The sequence below is a fragment of the Eucyclogobius newberryi genome, unplaced genomic scaffold, assembly GCF_026437365.1.
Source record: "Eucyclogobius newberryi isolate DKJ021-1_F unplaced genomic scaffold, fEucNew1.0.hap1 SCAF_12, whole genome shotgun sequence".
Classification (NCBI taxonomy): Eukaryota; Metazoa; Chordata; class Actinopteri; order Gobiiformes; family Gobiidae; genus Eucyclogobius; species Eucyclogobius newberryi.
Genome location: NW_027315746.1, coordinates 8,342,259 through 8,361,375, shown reverse-complemented (window position 1 = coordinate 8,361,375; position 19,117 = coordinate 8,342,259). Strand labels below are relative to the sequence as shown.

General features: G+C 38.1%; 1 protein-coding gene across 1 annotated transcript in view; it reads right to left on the bottom strand.

Moving 5' to 3' along the window:
- Positions 1–1,179: 1,179 nt before the first annotated feature.
- The window catches only part of rheb (Ras homolog, mTORC1 binding), a 27,610-nt gene continuing 9,672 nt past the window's right edge, over positions 1,180–19,117 (bottom strand). The window contains exons 3-8 of the mRNA XM_072440720.1: positions 8,645–8,712; positions 6,219–6,301; positions 6,062–6,118; positions 5,924–5,971; positions 4,500–4,581; positions 1,180–2,192 (exon numbers count right to left, since the gene is read on the bottom strand). Of these exons, the coding sequence (XP_072296821.1) occupies positions 2,100–2,192; positions 4,500–4,581; positions 5,924–5,971; positions 6,062–6,118; positions 6,219–6,301; positions 8,645–8,712 (431 nt within the window). The 3' untranslated portion in view covers positions 1,180–2,099. The remainder of the gene's footprint in view (positions 2,193–4,499; positions 4,582–5,923; positions 5,972–6,061; positions 6,119–6,218; positions 6,302–8,644; positions 8,713–19,117) is intronic.

Genomic DNA, 19,117 nt, shown 5'->3' with positions numbered 1-19,117 from the left:
AAATGCACTCAAATTAAGATTAATCGTCTGAAATTGAGTCATTTTTACCTCACGCTGGATGTTCTTCTTCGCTGTGACTGTTGTCTGTTTCCAGGGCAACTGCGGTGTTTGGCGGGCACAACATCTTCTCTTATCTCCAGTGCTTTAAAGGTACACTATGTCACTATCCCGCTAGCGTGCCCACCACCTTCCCGTCTCCATGGAGATGACGTAGCTGGGGCAAGTTACTGTTTTAGGAGGCGATAAATACACATGTAAATGAATGCATACGAGATTGACATGTTTCCCACTGCAGAAAAGTGACGTAGTGCACCTTTAAACAGACGATTACATGCATCTGGCCACTGCAGCTGTTGTTGTTGTTGTTGTTTTTGTTGTGGTTGACTTGGTAAGTTCTTTACCAAGCGCGTCAAAAAGAGAGCAATTCATAAAAAAAGAAGATTTGGAAATGAAAATGAACAACAGTTCGGACAGATTATAGTCACCCGTGTTTAGCGTCAGTTAGCATATCCGCGCTAATCACAGTTTCTCAAACACGCTGAGGGAAAACGAGGATGACGGAGGAAAAGGGGGGGGGGGGCAGTCAGTACGTTACATGCGCAGGCGGGGTCAGACTTTTACACTATCGGACAAAAGGAAGTGGGCCGGCGACGCCTTCGGGGGGCTCGGGATGTCTCCACACCTTACTTAATAGCAAAAGAGCTTTTCACGCCTTAACGATGGATTTTATTGCGGTAGATAAACCAGTCTGCCCTGGAGTGGACTGAACACAACAACACAACTTGAGAATTGATCCCCCGACTTTGGGGTTTGTGGACGAGCGCTCTGACCACTGAGCCGCTGTTCCTCCGTTTGTCCGTCTTTTACCTTTTAAAACTGCCAAATCGCAGTATAATCTACTCTAGACAAAGCAAATCCTTTAAAATATCAAATTATTTCTAAACACGGGAATTAAAGTGCCCATGACAGGTTTTTACAATTTTCTAATTTTGACTTTATTTGGTGTACATTATATTATAGTTTTACACCAATCAAGCAGGTATTTGTGGAAAATGTTGAAAAAGCTGTATAAAATGACAGGAAGTGACATCACACTAGGGACACTCATTCCGGTCAAAGTTTATGCAGAATTTACGCAAAGAAACAACTTTTTTTTAACATAAAAAAAAAATAAAAAAATTATGACATTAGATGAGTTTTGGCCCAGTGTTTGCTGGGTAATTTCCTAGTGTGATGTCATCGATTACAAACAGGAAGTGAAATTATAAACCTAAAAAATGTGCCATTCTGTGATCAAATTTATATAGGTTTTTAGCAAAATTCTAAATATTCTTATCTTAACTACATTTTAGTGCAGTGAGTGGTCCGACCTGTAGGGGGCGCTTTAAGTTACTGTGACATTGACGTTACATTTGAAGTAAATTCCCGCAGCCAATAGCCGTCAGATAGAACGGTAGTTTGTAATGTCACGCGACGCGACTAGTGCTAGTTTTATCCACTTCGTCTGATGCAGTTAATCTACGACCTCCGCGGATCATTATTTTTGTGTTTTAGACATTTTAAATCGCAATATTAACAATTGAAACGGTGTCACCCGGTGTCACCCGCCCCATCGCCGAAAACATGGTCACATCAAAGTGCTCCTGAGCCACGCGGCGCTTCTGAATCCTACACGTGACAACAAAAAGAGCAGACAAATCCATATTCAGAGCGACGGCGCCGGAACACTTGCAAGCGTAAATGAGCGGGGGAAAAAACAACGATCACATGGTCACAAGCGCTTGAAAGTCGAGACACGCGGGTGGAGACATGCGGCGATTAAAAAGCTGCTTCATTAGTCAGTTAATTAATGAGAAGTTAGTGCCTTACCACCTGGAGTGAGATTGTTCTGTACAACTCCACGCGGCTGGTAAGGCACGTGTTTCTCTCCTGGCATGTCAACGTACTGACTTTAGGGGGTCAGATGGGACGTTTCGGGGGGCTCGGGAGTCGGGCGTGGCGTCGTCGGCTGAGGTGGAGGACTGGCAGCTAGCCTTCAAGTAACGGGATATCCCAGTGCAGTGTCCGGTGGTGGTGGTGGTGGGGGTCCGGCGTGGGCTCTACATCATGGAGCAGGAGGTCTTCCCGGGCTGCACGCCCCCGTCCATCTTCTCCGCCTCCAAAATCATCCTCCGGAAAACCTCCACCGCCGTCTGCGAGGGGCAAACGGGACGACAAGGTCTGCTCGTTATAACAGCGTCAACGTGTTTGTGCGTTACGCGATGGAGAGGAGAGGGACCAAATATTTACTTTTACATACAGGAGGAGGAGGAGGAGGAGGAGCAGGAGGAGGAGGAGGAGGAGAAGGAGGAGGAGGAGAAGGAGAAGGAGGAGGAGGAGAAGGAAGAGAAGGAGGAGGAGGAGGAAGAGAGGGAGGAGGAGGAGGAGCAGGAGGAGGAGGAGGAGAAGGAAGAGAAGGAGGAGGAGGAGGAGGAGGAGGAGGAGGAAGAGAGGGAGGAGGAGGAGGAGGAGCAGGAGGAGGAGGAGGAGAAGGAAGAGAAGGAGGAGGAGGAGAAGGAGGAGGAGGAGGAGGAGGAGGAGGAGGAGGAGGAGGAGGAGGTGATTTTCCCATTGGAATATTATGGGAGGTTTCTTACTTTTGCTTAATAACAAAGTTATTATTTTTTTTTACTCCTAAGACAATGAACAATTACAATTTTAATTTTGTTTTGGTCATATCTGTGCTAAATCGAGAAAAACGAGTTAATTTCATCTAGTCATTATTTTGACACTTTTACTGGATTCACAGCAGTTCCTGAAAACGGTTAGAAGAGCGTAAAGAGCATAAAGAGCGTAAAGAAACAAAGCGACAGGATTTAGTCACATGTAAAAGTCACGCCATTTTGAATTTCCACATCTAACGCATCGAGAAGTCGTTTCTATCGATAAAACGCAGACGCAAACAGAAGATGTGTTTGTTTCCGTTTAGATGGGAGGAAAAGGACTGAATGTGGATGTTCCAGCGAGTGTCAGAAGTGTTATGAGCTGTACGAGTGTCAGAAGTGTGTTTAGTGCCGTTTAACTGTTGCGCCAGAACAACACAGTGAAGCATCCTGGGAAATACACAAAAGTACGCAATACAACCAGAAGATATTTGACCAATTCAGTGTCTTTAAATGTCTTGATTGAAGTGAAAGAATCAGAAAAATGTGAAAAGATTGTAAAATGTCTAATCACTGTGCAGAGTTATCACTTTATATCCATTTTATGCCCAAGTTTGTTCCATTTTGTTCCTTCTTTAGTTCTGGTTTTGTCCTGGTTTAGTCCTGGTTCGGACCCGGTTTAGTCCTGGTTTAGTCCTGGTTTAGTCCTGGTTTAGTCCTGGTTTAGTACTGGTTTAGTCCTGGTTTAGTCCTGGTTTAGTCCTGGTTTAGTCCTGGTTTAGTCCTGGTATAGTCCTGGTTTAGTCCTGGTTTAGTCCTGGTTTAGTCCTGGTTTAGTCCTGGTTTAGTCCTGGTTTAGTACTGGTTTAGTCCTGGTTTAGTCCTGGTTTAGTCCTGGTTTAGTCCTGGTTTAGTCCTGGTTCAGTCCTGGTTAAATCCTGGTTTAGTCCTGGTTTAGTCCTGGTTTAGTCCTGGTTTAGTCCTGGTTTAGTCCTGGTTTAGTCCTGGTTTAGTCCTGGTATAGTCCTGGTTTAGTCCTGGTTAAATCCTGGTTAAATCCTAATTGTGTATAATTTAATGAATAAATGATCATTATAGTAAAGTTTAACAGGTCAAATGTCGTCTTGTGTCAAATGTTAACGCTGTGAACAGGACACATCAGATTTTACTTTCTTTCATTTCCTTCTGATGTTTATTATCCTATTATTGTTTCTGAATGACAAAATAAAAGTGACAAATGTGACAAAAACAACCAGATTTTATTTAAAAATTCCAAAATTGTCACAAAAATCACAAATTACGACGACATTGTGATCTAAATAATTACGATTTGACTTGATCTTTCTTTCATTTTGATGTTTATCATCCTATTATTATTTATGAATGACAAAATAAAGTGACAAATGAGACAAAAACAACCTGATTTTATATTTTAAAAAAAGAAATTGCCACAAAAATCACAAATTACGATTGAAATAATTACGATTTGACTTGATCTTTCTTTCATTTTGATGTTTATTATCCTATTATTATTTCCGAATGACAAAGTAAAGTGACAAAAACAACCAGATTTTACTTAAAAAAAAGAAAAAAAGCCTCTAAATCACAAATTACGACGACATTGTGATTGAAATAATTACAATTATTGATTTTCTGAATGATTTTCTGAACTGAATCTTAATTTGGAAACATTAATCACAGAAAAAAAGGAATTTCTATGCAAAATTGTGCAGTCCTGACTTTTATAGGGCCTTGCAGTATTTGTAAGTATTTATTTCTGCATATATTCTGTTGTTTTTGAGCGGGACGGACACAACAAACGCTTTCATCCACTTGGTCTCTGCACATGGCACTCACCTGGTTCTCTTTAGCCGAGGACTCCATGAAGGCAGCGTTCCAGGATTCAGCTAACGCCTTTCCCTCCTCACAACTGATGACGCTGATAAAAAGAGGAGTCAGTCGGTCACCATACAAAGACAGAAAAGATGTGAGTGAAATATGGCGATGGAGTCAGGCGTAAATCCTCAAAAGGACACGGGACACGCCACGTTTCACTGCAGGACGTTTCATATTCTGATTCATTCATTCATTTAAATATTATGTATTAGATTTATTAGTTAGCGAGCTGGATAATTTGTTAGACAGTTTATTTATTGAACTTTCTAGTCCTGATATTTACTTAGTCCTTATTTAAACAGTTTTAACCATGTTTTTTGCACAGTTTTGTCAATATCAAGATAAACAGTAGAAGAGTCAGTAAATCCTGGTTTAGTTCTGGTTTAGTCCTGGTTTAGTCCTGGTTTGGTCTTGGTTTGGTCTTGGTTTGGTCCTGGTTTAGTCTTGGTTTAGTCCTGGTTTAGTCCTGGTTTAGTCTTGGTTTAGTCCTAGTTTAGCCTTGGTTTAGTCCTGGTTTAGTCCTGGTTTAGTCCTGGTTTAGTCCTGGTTTAGTCCTGGTTTGGTCCTGGTTTAGTCCTGGTTTGGTCCTGGTTTAGTCCTGGTTTAGTCTTGGTTTAGTCCTGGTTTAGTCGGGTTTAGTCCTGGTTTGGTCCTGGTTTGGTCCTGGTTTGGTCCTGGTTTAGTCGGGTTTAGTCCTGGTTTAGTTCTGGTTTAGTCGGGTTTAGTCCTGGTTTAGTTCTGGTTTAGTCGGGTTTAGTCCTGGTTTAGTTCTGGTTTAAGTGGTTTCCTTTTAAAAGAGCGTGTGCTTAGTTTTGGCTAAACTTTCAACCCTGGACTTGTTTTTGTTTAGTCCTGATTTGTGCTGTTTTAGTCCTAGTTTCCTTCAGACTTGAATAAATCATAGTTTCATACGAGTCGGACCAGGTTTAGTTCTAGTTTAGTCCCACTTTAATCCTAATTGGACCTGGAATTGCTTTAAACGATTTAATACGAATCGGACCAAGTTTAAGTCCTGGTTTAGTCCTGGTTTAGCCCTTGTTAAATCCTGGTTTAGTCCTGGTTTAAGTGGTTTCCTTTTAAAAGAGCGTGTGCTTAGTTTTGGCTTAACTTTCAATCCTTTAACTCAACTAGTTTTCGATATATTCATGAGTTAGACCTGGTTTAGTCGCACTTCAGACCTTGCCTAATCCTTTTTTTATCCTTTAATACATTCTTAGTTCTACCTTAGTCCTGGTTTAGTCCCTGCTTTGCCCTAAACGTACTTTACTTGGTACACTGTGTGATATCCGGAGTAAATAACCAGCATAAAGCACGTCTGACGTACGGGGCTGAACTGTGTGTCTTATTATTGTCCTATTAATTGTTCAAGTCGGCGTTGTACATACCGCTCCATGTGTAGGTCGTTCTTGTTTCCCACCAGCATAATTGGTACTCTACATCGAGGGAAAGCAAACGCACGTCATTTTCGCTGCGTGAGAAAAAACGACACGGAGCCAAAACAACAGAAACGGCGGAAAACTTACTGAACTTTGCCGACCATGTCCAAGAGCTTTTCATGGATGACTTGGACGACTTCAAAGCTGCGGAGGGGGAAAAAAAGAGGCTCGTGGTGAGTGAGTTTGGACACGTGTCGAGAGGACGGAGAGGACGCGGCGCCGCAGAGGACGTGAGAGCCGGCACCTTTTATTAGACGTGACTGAGTAGACCAGGATGTAGCCGTTGATGTCTATGGAGTAGGTCTGTGGGAAGATGGAGTATTCGTCCTGGCAAGAGACAAGGAAGCGTGAAAGACGGAAGGGAGGAAGGAAGGAAGGAGGATTCCAGTAGGATCCTTCCAGAGAGACTTTACACGGCCGAGGACTGAGTTAGACTGAGATAGACTGAGATAGACTGGGTTAGACTTAGTTAGACTGAGTTAGACTGAGATAGACTGAGATAGACTGGGTTAGACTGGGTTAGACTGGGTTAGACTGAGTTAGACTGAGATAGACTGAGATAGACTGAGATAGACTGGGTTAGACTGGGTTAGACTGGGTTAGACTGGGTTAGACTGAGTTAGACTGGGTTAGACTGGGTTAGACTGGGTTAGACTGAGTTAGAATGAGTTAGACTGAGTTAGACTGAGTTAGACTGAGTTAGACTGAGATAGACTGAGATAGACTGGGTTAGACTGGGTTAGAATGAGTTAGACTGGGTTAGACTGGGTTAGAATGAGTTAGACTGAGTTAGACTGAGTTAGACTGAGTTAGACTGAGATAGACTGAGTTAGACTGGGTTAGACTGAGTTAGACTGAGTTAGACTGAGTTAGACTGAGATAGACTGAGTTAGACTGAGTTAGACTGAGTTAGACTGAGTTAGACTGAGTTAGACTGGGTTAGACTGAGTTAGACTGAGTTAGACTGAGATAGACTGGGTTAGACTGAGTTAGACTGAGTTAGACTGAGTTAGACTGAGTTAGACTGAGTTAGACTGAGATAGACTGAGTTAGACTGGGTTAGACTGAGTTAGACTGAGTTAGACTGAGTTAGACTGAGTTAGACTGAGATAGACTGAGTTAGACTGAGTTAGACTGAGTTAGACTGGGTTAGACTGAGTTAGACTGGGTTAGACTGAGTTAGACTGGGTTAGAATGAGTTAGACTGAGTTAGACTGAGTTAGACTGAGTTAGACTTGGTTAGACTGAGTTAGTCTGAGTTAGACTGAGTTAGACTGAGTTAGACTGGGTTAGACTGAGTTAGTCTGAGTTAGACTGAGTTAGACTGAGTTAGTCTGAGTTAGACTGAGTTAGACTGGGTTAGACTGAGTTAGACTGAGTTAGACTGAGTTAGACTGGGTTAGACTGAGTTAGACTGAGTTAGACTGGGTTAGACTGAGTTAGACTGGGTTAGACTGAGTTAGACTGAGTTAGACTGAGTTAGACTGGGTTAGACTGAGTTAGTCTGAGTTAGACTGAGTTAGACTGAGTTAGACTGAGTTAGACTGAGTTAGTCTGAGTTAGACTGAGTTAGACTGAGTTAGACTGAGTTAGACTGGGTTAGACTGAGTTAGACTGAGTTAGACTGAGTTAGTCTGAGTTAGACTGAGTTAGACTGAGTTAGACTGGGTTAGTCTGAGTTAGACTGAGTTAGTCTGAGTTAGTCTGAGTTAGACTGAGTTAGACTGAGTTAGACTGAGTTAGACTGGGTTAGACTGAGTTAGACTGAGTTAGACTGAGTTAGACTGAGTTAGACTGGGTTAGACTGAGTTAGACTGAGTTAGACTGAGTTAGACTGAGTTAGACTGAGTTAGACTGAGTTAGACTGAGTTAGACTGGGTTAGTCACATCCAGACACGTTTATACGGACTGTTCTTCCTGGTTTGTTCCTCAGTAAGTCCTGGTTTAGTCCGGATTTAGTCCTGGTTTAGTCATTTTTAGCCTTGGTTTAGCTCTGATTTAGTCCTGTTTTAGTCCTGTTATAGTCCTGGTTAGGTCCTGTTTTAATCCTGGTTTAGTCATGTTTTAGTTCTGGTTTAGTCCTGTTTTAGTCCTTTTTTAGCCCTGGTTTAGCTCTGATTTAGCCCTGTTTTAGTCCTGTTATAGTCCTGGTTAGGTCCTGTTTTAATCCTGGTTTAGTCATGTTTTAGTTCTGGTTTAGTCCTGTTTTAGTCCTTTTTTAGCCCTGGTTTAGCTCTGATTTAGCCCTGTTTTAGTCCTGGTTTAGTCCTGGTTAGGTCCTGGTTTAGCCCTGGTTTAGTCCTGGTTTAGTCCTGGTTTAGTCTTGGTTTAGTCCTGGTTAAGTCTTGGTTTAGTCCTGGTTTAATCATGGTTTAGTCCTGGTTTAGTCCTGGTTTAGTCCTGGTTTAGTCCTGGTTTAATCCTGGTTTAGTCCTGGTTTAGTCCTGGTTTAGTCCTGGTTTAGTCCTAAACACATGTTTGGGGTTAAAACCCTCTAACCTCAAGTATAATCACAATTCTGTTGGAAACGATTGACTTTAAATGACTCGTGTGTTTGTGGCTCTTCTTTGTGACATTTTGTGTCTGGTGCGTCACAGATCGACTCGTGACTCGTGACATCATAATTAGCTCATTATGTTGAATGTAAAGGACATAAAGCATGAGTCATACCTGTCCCGCCGTGTCCACCAGCTGCAGATGGTACTCCTGTCCGTTTATCGTGATCATTTTAGTAAACGCTGCAAAGAAGAAGAAACCACATGGACACGTCAGAGCACAAAAGAACACAAAAGAGCACAAAAAGAGCACAAAAGAGCACAAAAAGAGCACAAAAGAGCACAAAAAGAGCACAGTTTGAATCATTTTTTAAGCATAATTTACACACCAAAAATAATAATAATTCAACAAAAATAAAGGTGCTCTCATTAAAAATAAAATAAAAATAATTGTGACATTAGATGAGTTTTGGCCCAGTGTTTGCTGGGTAATTTCTCAGTGTGATGTCATCAATTACAAACAGGAAGTGACAGTATAAACCTGAAAAATGTGCTATTTTATGATAACATTTTTATAATTTTCTTTAGCAAAATTCTAAATATATTTAGTTCAACGAGTCATCCGACCTGTCAAAGGAACTTTAGGTTAAAAAATATGAACGATTGTCTTATTCACATAAATAAACAGTTTAAAGAAGGTCATGGATCATTTATAGATCGGTGGCTTTTCCCACATATGGATATTGGTGCGATATTGAACATTGTGGTGCAGTTTGTTCTCAGCTCGTGTCATTCTCAGTGCATCAGGTGCATCAGGTTTGTCTTTGGAAACAAATACAAATGCAAATTGAACCGCGATTAGGATAAAAACAGCTCAGTTGATTTTGTTGTTATTTTTTTTTCACTAAAGCAACAGGTTTATTCATGAAATTATAACTTGACAAGGCAAAGAACATGGAACATGCACATGGAGTAAAACCAGGACTGAACCTGGAACCAAACATGAACAAGACCAGGACTAAGCCAAGACTAAACCAAGACTAAAACAGGACTAAGCCAAGACTAAACCAAGACTAAAACAGGACTAAGCCAAGACTAAACCAAGACTAAACCAGGACTAAGCCAAGACTAAACCAAGACTAAAACAGGACTAAGCCAAGACTAAACCAAGACTAAACCAGGACTAAACCAAGACTAAACCAAGACTAAAACAAGACTAAGCCAAGACTAAACCAGGACTAAACCAAGACTAGACCAGGACTAAACCAGGACTAAACCAGGACTAAACCAAGACTAGACCAGGACTAAACCAGGACTAAGCCAAGACTAAACCAAGACTAAAACAGGACTAAGCCAAGACTAAACCAAGACTAAACCAGGACTAAGCCAAGACTAAACCAAGACTAAAACAGGACTAAGCCAAGACTAAACCAAGACTAAACCAGGACTAAACCAAGACTAAACCAAGACTAAACCAAGACTAAACCAGGACTAAACCAAGACTAAACCAAGACTAAAACAAGACTAAGCCAAGACTAAACCATCACTAAACCAAGACTAGACCAGGACTAAACCAGGACTAAACCAGGACTAAACCAGAACTAGAACAGGAGAAAATTCATCAGGATTTAACTGGACTCGGACCGGGATCAGACCAGAACACACCCAAAGTGTTTCTTTTTGTCATGGAAAATGCTGACAAAATACTCTCGATACTTGTTTGGACAATCCCGATATAAAATGTGATGTGATGTGTTAAAATCTCCCCAAATATCAGCCTTATTTGAAAGTTCTTCATTTTTGCTTTCAATCAACTCTTTCTGAAGCATTTTTTTAATATAAACGATGTACAATAGAAATAATACCAGGACTCACTATTCAAATGTAGATTATCTTCACTCCATTGTGATATATTCTCCAGCTTTATGCAGGTATAAGTACATTTTAAATCCGTATGGAGGACCAGCTCTTCCCATATTAAAGTTACAGACCGTGCACTGCTTTAATAATGATTTTTTTGTTTCTCTTTGTGTCTTACAAACGCTGCACGGACACATTTACTACAACTTTTCATGGATTGAAGCGGCTAAACTGAATTAATACATGGATTTTAACAACAAATACTCTCCAAACTGCAACATCATTGTATTATTATTACTATTTACATTTCGCCGGAAAAATAATGACTAAATCATCTCATCGTTCAGTTCAGTAAAGCTGGAACTGTTTTGGGGGAAATGGTGATTCTTTGCATTTGTGGGGAACGTTTTCCTCATTTGTTTGAAGTAATAATGCACTTATTTGTTCTTTCAAGATTTAAGCGCTAAACACAGACTCATTATTTACTCTAATTAACCACTTGTGTGTTTTATTGTGCAATTAAAGTACCGCGGCTCAAGTTTTACATGTTTCTTGTGAACTAAAAACATTCTGGCGTTTTTATGCTTCAAGGTTATTGTGTCAGTGGCATAAAACTGTTATATTATATTATATTATACCGATATTAGCTTTTATTTTGATATTTTCTGTTGCCTGTGGCCTGCCAAAGTAACACTGAACTGTGAGTTATTTTCCGAATGTATATAAATGAACGTGTGACTGTTCTCTCTAAAACAAAAGAGTAGAATTTATATAAGGACTCACTCTTGCATATTTTCTACTTTAAAATTAACTTTAAAACCTAGATCTTTTTCCTTTCCAGTAGTTTACTCAAAGTTGCATTTTGATTCCTGAATGTTTGAGTTAATCCTTTATTGTGCTGCAACTGAAGAGCAAAATTCCCGTTCTCATCCACCCCCTATCCCCGCCCACACCCCCTATATTTAGTTGCAAAGAAATTATGAACAATATGTTGGTCACTGTCTATAATAAAAATATACATTGTTGATCAGTTTTTTTGATGATAACAATAATAATAATGATGATAATAATGATAATAATAATAATAATAATGATGATGATAATAATGCAAATAATGATACTAATAAAAAAATAGTAACGATGATGATAATTATAATAATAGTAATAATAATGATAATGCAAATAATGATAATAATAATAACAAAAACAATAATAATAAAATAATAATAATAATGATGATAATAATAATAATAATGATGATAATAATGCAAATAATGATAATAATAAAAAAAATAGTAACGATGATGATAATTATAATAATAGTAATAATAATGATAATGCAAATAATGATAATAATAATAACAAAAACAATAATAATAAAATAATAATAATAATGATGATAATAATAATAATAATGATGATAATATTGCAAATAATGATAATAATAAAAAAAATAGTAACGATGATGATAATTATAATAATAGTAATAATAATGATAATGCAAATAATGATAATAATAATAACAAAAACAATAATAATAAAATAATAATAATAATGATGATAATAATAATAATGATGATGATGGTGATGATAATAATGCAAATAATGATGATAATGTAATAATTACAAAACAATAATAATATTTAAAAATAATAATAATGATGATGACAATAATGATAACAATAGTAATAATAATAATAAAAATAATGAAAAAATAATAACAATAAAAATAATAATAATAGTTCCATCATGTCCCAGTTGTTCCTGAATCCTATATAATCTGATTTAATGTATGCATTTTCCTGCCTAGACAAGACCCAAACACACAGGCAGAAAAAGCAACATTAAATTGTGCAAAACTATTTCTGAGAATGTGCATATTTTGAGCCACTTAAAAATAATTGCATATCTCGCATATCTCCACTTGAAGCAGTGCATTCTCCGTGGCTCATGGTCAGAAAAAAAACACGTTGAAAACTTTGCCATACAAAGAATAAACTGCAGAACTCCCATTTAGATTTGAAATAATTAATTCTTCAAACGTGGCTAAACGTTCCAATAATGATGTTTTTCCTGAATTCAGTGCTGGAAGGTAACAAAGTAAAAAGTAGAAGTAGCGTAAAGTCAAGTTGTTGTGGATACTTTGTACTTTTTACTTCATTACATTAGAGAGCAGCGGTCTGTACTTTTCTTCTGGTTTGAGGAGTTATTTTTGGCACATTCAAGACAAACTCCTGACTAAAGTGTTCCAGTTCAAGCGCTGACTTTGTGCAAATAAAAAAGTACACATCAAATTCAGCGGGACAAATAAGAAATTGACTACGATTGACCAAAAATGTGGACAATCTTTAAACGGAATCACCACATCAATTAATGCTTAAACTGTTGAAATACTTTAGCTTTTTTCCTATTAAAGTACATTTCAAAACATGAATTTAAAGTGCCTTTGTCTAAAATGCAGTTAGAATAGATATATTTAAAATTCTGCTAATAAGTATACAAACGATATCACAGAATAGCACATTTTTTAGGTTTATATTTTCCACTTCTTGTTTATAATCCATGACATCACACTAGGAAATTACAGCAAACACTGGGAAAAAAACTCATCATTACAATTCTTTAAATTTGACAAATAAAAATGCGAAAAAAGAGCGACTTTATTTTCTTGAATTAATTTTTAGAATCAAAGAAGTCGTTTCTTCGTGTAAATGAGTGATCCTTGTGTGATGTCACGTTCTATCATTTTATAGTTTTTTCAAAGTTTTCTCCACACATACCAACTCGATTGGTGTAAAACTATACCGAGTATAAGTCGCACTGGAGTATAAGTTGCACCAGCCAAAAAATGCATAATAGAGAAGAAAAAAACATATATAAGTTGCACTGGAGCATGAAATGCAGTTGCAAGTGTGAAAATAAAAATAATATCACATATAAGTCGCTCTGGAGTAAAAGTATAAATATAAATATAAGTCACACCCCGGCCAAAACTATGAAAAAAGGTGCTAATTATAGTCCGGAAAATACGGTAATTCATATTTACAACAGGTACAAATACACCAAGTAAAGTCAATATTAGAACATCGTAAAAACCTGTCATACATCACTTTAAGTTGATTTCATTTTCATTCTTGCTACTGTATCTGTATTTTTACGTAACAACACTGAGCACCACCTCTACCTGAATAATAAATCTATCGTCTCTATATTTTCCATGCATTTTGCGCGTTATCTCGGGTTCCTCGGGTTCAGCGCTGTCGATATCTTGTTCCCGGAGAAGCTGCAGCCGCTGGTGTTATATACTGTTCTACTGGGAGCTTACGCAGCCTAAAGCGCAGGCAGCAAACGACACTCCGCTTTATGTTGAGCGCGCAGAGGGCATTATTTATAGAGGCAGACATAGGCGGGCGCGGGGAGGAGGTATGTGACCCGCCGCGTCTGAGGACCGCCAACAGCTCAAGTTTGAACTCCAGCGTGTTTGTCTTTAAGGAAAGAGAAATGTCCTACAGCGCTGAACTCGTCATCTCCTTCTACACTTCTCTATTATTATTATTTTTATTATTATTTATTTTATTTATTTTATTTATTTTATTTATTTTATTTTATTTATTTTATTTATTTTATTTATTTTATTTATTTTATTTATTTTATTTATTTTATTTATTTTATTTTTGTTAAATTGTATTTATTTTTTTTGAATTAAAAACATACATTATTTTTTATTTGTTTATTTATTTATTAATTTATTTATTTATTATTGTTATTATTATTATCATTATTTAATTTTTTCCCCCCAATTATTATTATTTAATTATTAGGCCCGAGCGCCACAAGCTGGCAAGAGGCCTATTAATCTTGTAAGGCCGTGCGAAGCACGGCTGCGAAAGTGCGCACGTAGTGCGCACGAAATCGAGCGCGAAGCGCTCGCCCACTTCCAAACACTCACTAACGCACTCCTTCACTCATGCACGCCCCGTGCATACTAATTAGTAGTAGGAAAATGGAACATTACCGTTGTAAACGGGCGAAGCCCGTGCAAAAGTGCGCACTAAACGAGCACTTTACATTGAGATGACGACCGTGAAGCGGTCGTCATCCCCATATAAAGCACTCATTTGCGCTAAGTAGCTCACGAATACGTTCTCCATCTCTTGCATGTTCCGTGCATATGAGCATGCAATGCAAAAATTGAACATTATTACTGTATAGAGGGCCAGAAACACAAAGTGGGCGGAGCCCACTCAAAATTAACGAAAGTACCCGTCAGTGACCAGGGACCCACACCATGAGGTAGGAAAGCGCGAGCGCTTTCCGAAAATGTATAGTTTATGATATTTGAAAAATGGGAAACATGGTTTTCGCATCGGAATATTCTTCTTCTTCTTCTTCTTCTTCTTCTTCTTCTTCTTCTTCTTCTTCTTCTTCTTCTTCTTCTTCTTCTTCTTCTTCTTCTTCTTCTTCTTCTTCTTCTTCTTCTTCTTCTTCTTCTTCTTCTTCTTCTTCTTCTTCTTCTTCTTCTTCTTCTTCTTCTTCTTCTTCTTCTTCTTCTCGGGACCAACCCCCCTATTTTTCACCCAGTGAACATTGACGAAAAGTCACAAAAATGTTCACACCTCTAAAAATCGTGCCTCTCTACATTCTGGCTATTTCCCTTTTCTAAAATAAAAAAAATTGGCGCGTCAGCGCCCCCAAATGTACCAAAAATGCATTGAGAGATGGGAAATGACCCAAGAAAAATCTGATCGTAGAATCATGAAATTTGGCGCAGAGGTAGATGGTGACAAGAGAAGTAAAAAATATTATAACGGCAACGCCGTCCGCCCAACCAAATGTCGGCCATATTGCTTCAAAAATGGCTAAACATGACTTCGGAGTTTTTCCAAACGTCGTACTTTTACGAACTCCTCCCAGGGCGTTGGCCCTAAAAAGCTGAAATTTGGTGAAAATGCTACTGAGGAGTGGGACATCAAAAGTTATCCAAATTACATTGATACCTCTCACGGTCTCTGTGCGGCGAAGCCGCAAACTGTAGCTAGAATTTCAGAAATCTCCCATATTTAAAATTTCTGCCGTTTGCGCGGATAAAGTCCGAATTGCGTCAAATTAGAATCAGTTGTTAAACTCTTTGCCCTAAACCTACTTGAAGTGAAATAAATTCATTTGGCGCCACTGCGCCCCCTACAGATTTTATATGGAGGTTAAATGTTTAGTTTTGCGAAATTATATGAAATTTGACACACAACTCAATTTTAGCATCCCCATCAAAAAAGTCAATGAGACCCATGTCATAATTGTTATGGCGTTGCCGTAACGATGACCGAAACCTCCCATGTTATTCCAATGGGGCCAGAACATGTTTACACTTTAGACTTTCACAAACTCCTCCCAGGGCGTCAGCCCTATTAACCTGAAATTTGGTGAGACTCATCTTCAGGACCATCAAAAGTTATCCACATTTTCATTCAAAGAGTCACGGTGTCTGTGCGGCAAAGCCGCACATTTTGCCAAGAATTCAAAATAAAATTGCTTTTTGATGGTAAAACAAAGGGGAGAAGATGTGACAGCGTCACAGATTCAGCAGTAGGCGTGATAAAAGGACAATTGGGGCGCGTTAGCGCCCCCTCCTCTTGCGGCGTGGCGGCGGTGTGGCGGCGGCGTGGCGAGGGCCGATCATTGCCGCTTGCGGCTATATTTATTATTATTATTGTTGTATTATTATTTACAACAGTGTAGTTTGCTCAAAAAGGGTTGGAATATTACTTTTATTGTACAAAAACAGATCTGGCGGGTGAAAATAAATAAATAAATAAATGTAAAGTCTTCAGAAATGTTTCAAATACAAATGCTATAATTCACATAATACAAACCAAACCAGCGCCAAACCAAGTATTTTTACTACGTGGTGGCAAAATGTGATGGAAAATGACATCTTTGTGCAGAGGTTGAATGTAAATAGATCCGCGATTATGCCTTTATGATGTATGATTTCATTTAAGACAGAGATGGCAATATCTTTAATTATTATTATTATTATTATTATTATTATTATTATTATTATTATTATTATGCCACTCCTTTTCGAGCTTGAATAAGAAACAAAACTCATGACATGTACTTATTTTTACTGCTTCTTGTACTTCTCTTGTACTTCATGTATATTGTGCACTGTCCCTAAATAAATAAACTGACATTTGTACTTATTTGTATTTACTGACTCACGTGAAATAAATGAAACATAAATAAATAAAATAAATCCCTGGAAGCAAATTCTTACTTCTTCAATACAAAAAAAAAACGTAAAATCAGGAGGAGAATATGTCATTTAAAATCAGAGGAAATGTATATATTTTCATTGAAGTATAGTATAGTGTCTATTATATTGTATATGTGAAAAATAAAGTTATTACTGTGGCCCATAATATTTGTTACTACAATAAAGCGGTCACACTATCGACTTCTGGTCCCAGTGTGAAGCCATAAAGCATCATATTTCATCAACATGAGCAGAATATTGCGTGTTTCTTCATTACAGCGTGGCACAGCACCTGTTTGTGCAATAGAAATGAAATAAATGGGTCGAGCTACTATGACCGTGGCATCGCTATGGAAACTGAGTCTATAAAAACACGTGTGACGCCTTTAGGCTGCCGGAAAGTCAGGTCTTTTAATAATGTAGCATTTTACAAACTGGAATCAGCCTCCAGGGTAAAGAGAGTAGAAAATGAAGAGTATGATACAGCGTTATCGCCACTTTACTGACCCCTACTGGCAGGAGCCGGTACTGCCATATAAAGGAGCCCATATAAAGTAATTAAGGTGGAACATAATCACGAATATATTAGGACTACACAGGCTGATTTTGACATAATAATTTAAGTGTTATTCAAACAAATACGTTCATGCCTTTATATATTAGTACAATTCTTTACTTATGTATTTTTATTTTTAGAACATAGAACAACATAAAAACATGAGAATAATCAAAATTGGAAATAAATACCCATAAAAACGCACACAAAAAGTAAATAACATAACATAAAGAACAAGAAAGACCAGGGAGAACAGACGGTAAGTAAAGGAATAGAAGTAGGAAATATGTTACCGTATTTTCCGGACTATAAGCACCTTATTTGATAGCTTCTGGACTTTTTTCATAATTTCGCCGGAGCGACTTTTATGTGTTATTATTCGTTATTTTCACTCTGGCAACCGCATTTCACGTGTTGATTATTTTCACATTGACAACCACAAGAGGGCGCTCTAGGCTCTAAGCGACGCAGAAGAAGAATCTGCACTTCCTCTGGAGCATGGATGTATTATATTATCAACTAAATGACTATAAGTTGCACCGTTTTACATAATTTTGGCCTTATACTCCGGAGCGACTTATATGTGATATTATTCATTATTTTCACACTGACAACCACAAGAGGGCGCTCTAGGCTCTAAGCGACGCAGAAGAAGAATCAGCACTTCCTCTTCCTCTGGAGTTTGTGGAGTTGTTTAGAAGTGACACAGAGGAAGAAGAATTCAATGGATTTAGTGATTTGGGGTAAAACTGATGCTTTGCTAAACTTGTTAGCATGTTCTTTATGCTATAGTTATCTGAATAACTGTTCATATGTTACGTTAACATACCAGACACTTACCACAGTTCTGTCTGTGCCTCATGTAGCTGAAGGTGTTAGCGTTAGCATACGTCATGTAGCTGAAGGTGTTAGCGTTAGCATACATCATGTAGCTGAAGGTGTTAGCGTTAGCATACGTCATGTAGCTGAAGGTGTTAGCGTTAGCATACGTCATGTAGCTGAAGGTGTTAGCGTTAGCATACGTACACCTATTGACCATGTTCTCTCATCTGTTATTATTTTAAACTGCATTTACAGATGAAATGTTCTTGGTCTTGGATTTGATCAAATACATTTCACCCAAAAATGTGACTTATATATGTTTTTTTATTCTCTATTATGCATTTTTTGACTGGTGTGACTTATACTCCAGAAAATACGGTAGTCAAGTTCAGAAACAAAATCAAAACTAAATAAAAGCTAACTAAAGCCTGAATAAGGTTTTAATAAAAAAAACAAAAAGACAGTACATTTCTGTCAGCTGGTGTTATCGCAATATATTTAGTATATTTAGTTTATCCAATATTGATACTTTTGCGAACTATTGTGCAGCCCTAATGTTTCATGTCGCGTGCTGCAAACTTGTACTACCCTTCTACAGAAAGATTACTTCAATTAGAAGGTACAAGCGTTATAAATACAAGTATCAAAGTGCATCGTTAATGGTTTTGCTGACGAACCAAAGAACTCCTCATGGAGTTTCATGAAGCTCAAAAGGAGCTAAAGGAATAATAACGATTCAAAATCTGACACAGCTAAACAAAAACATTGATGTTGACAAAGATTATATACTGGGCCTTGAGTCGTGTATAAGTAATATGAGAGTAAATGTGAATTATTTATGGTATGTATTTGCACTTTACTGTACATGTACACGCAGACAGTATTTCTCCAGGTTTGTGTCGTCGAGGGAGTCGATCCGATGGCTTCAAATCATGTGACCATTGATTTTCCATAATGTGCTGAAACTGTGCGGCGCCAGCTCAACGGACACATGTGACGTTTGTACATACGACGGCACAAACAGAGGCCAATAAAGCATAAAAACATCCTATAGAAAGGCCTTGTGTTGAAAATGCACCAATATAAAGTGCATATGAAAGATTAAATTGTGCTCAGGTCTCTGCACTGCCCCTGTGGCTCAGAGAAGAGACTTT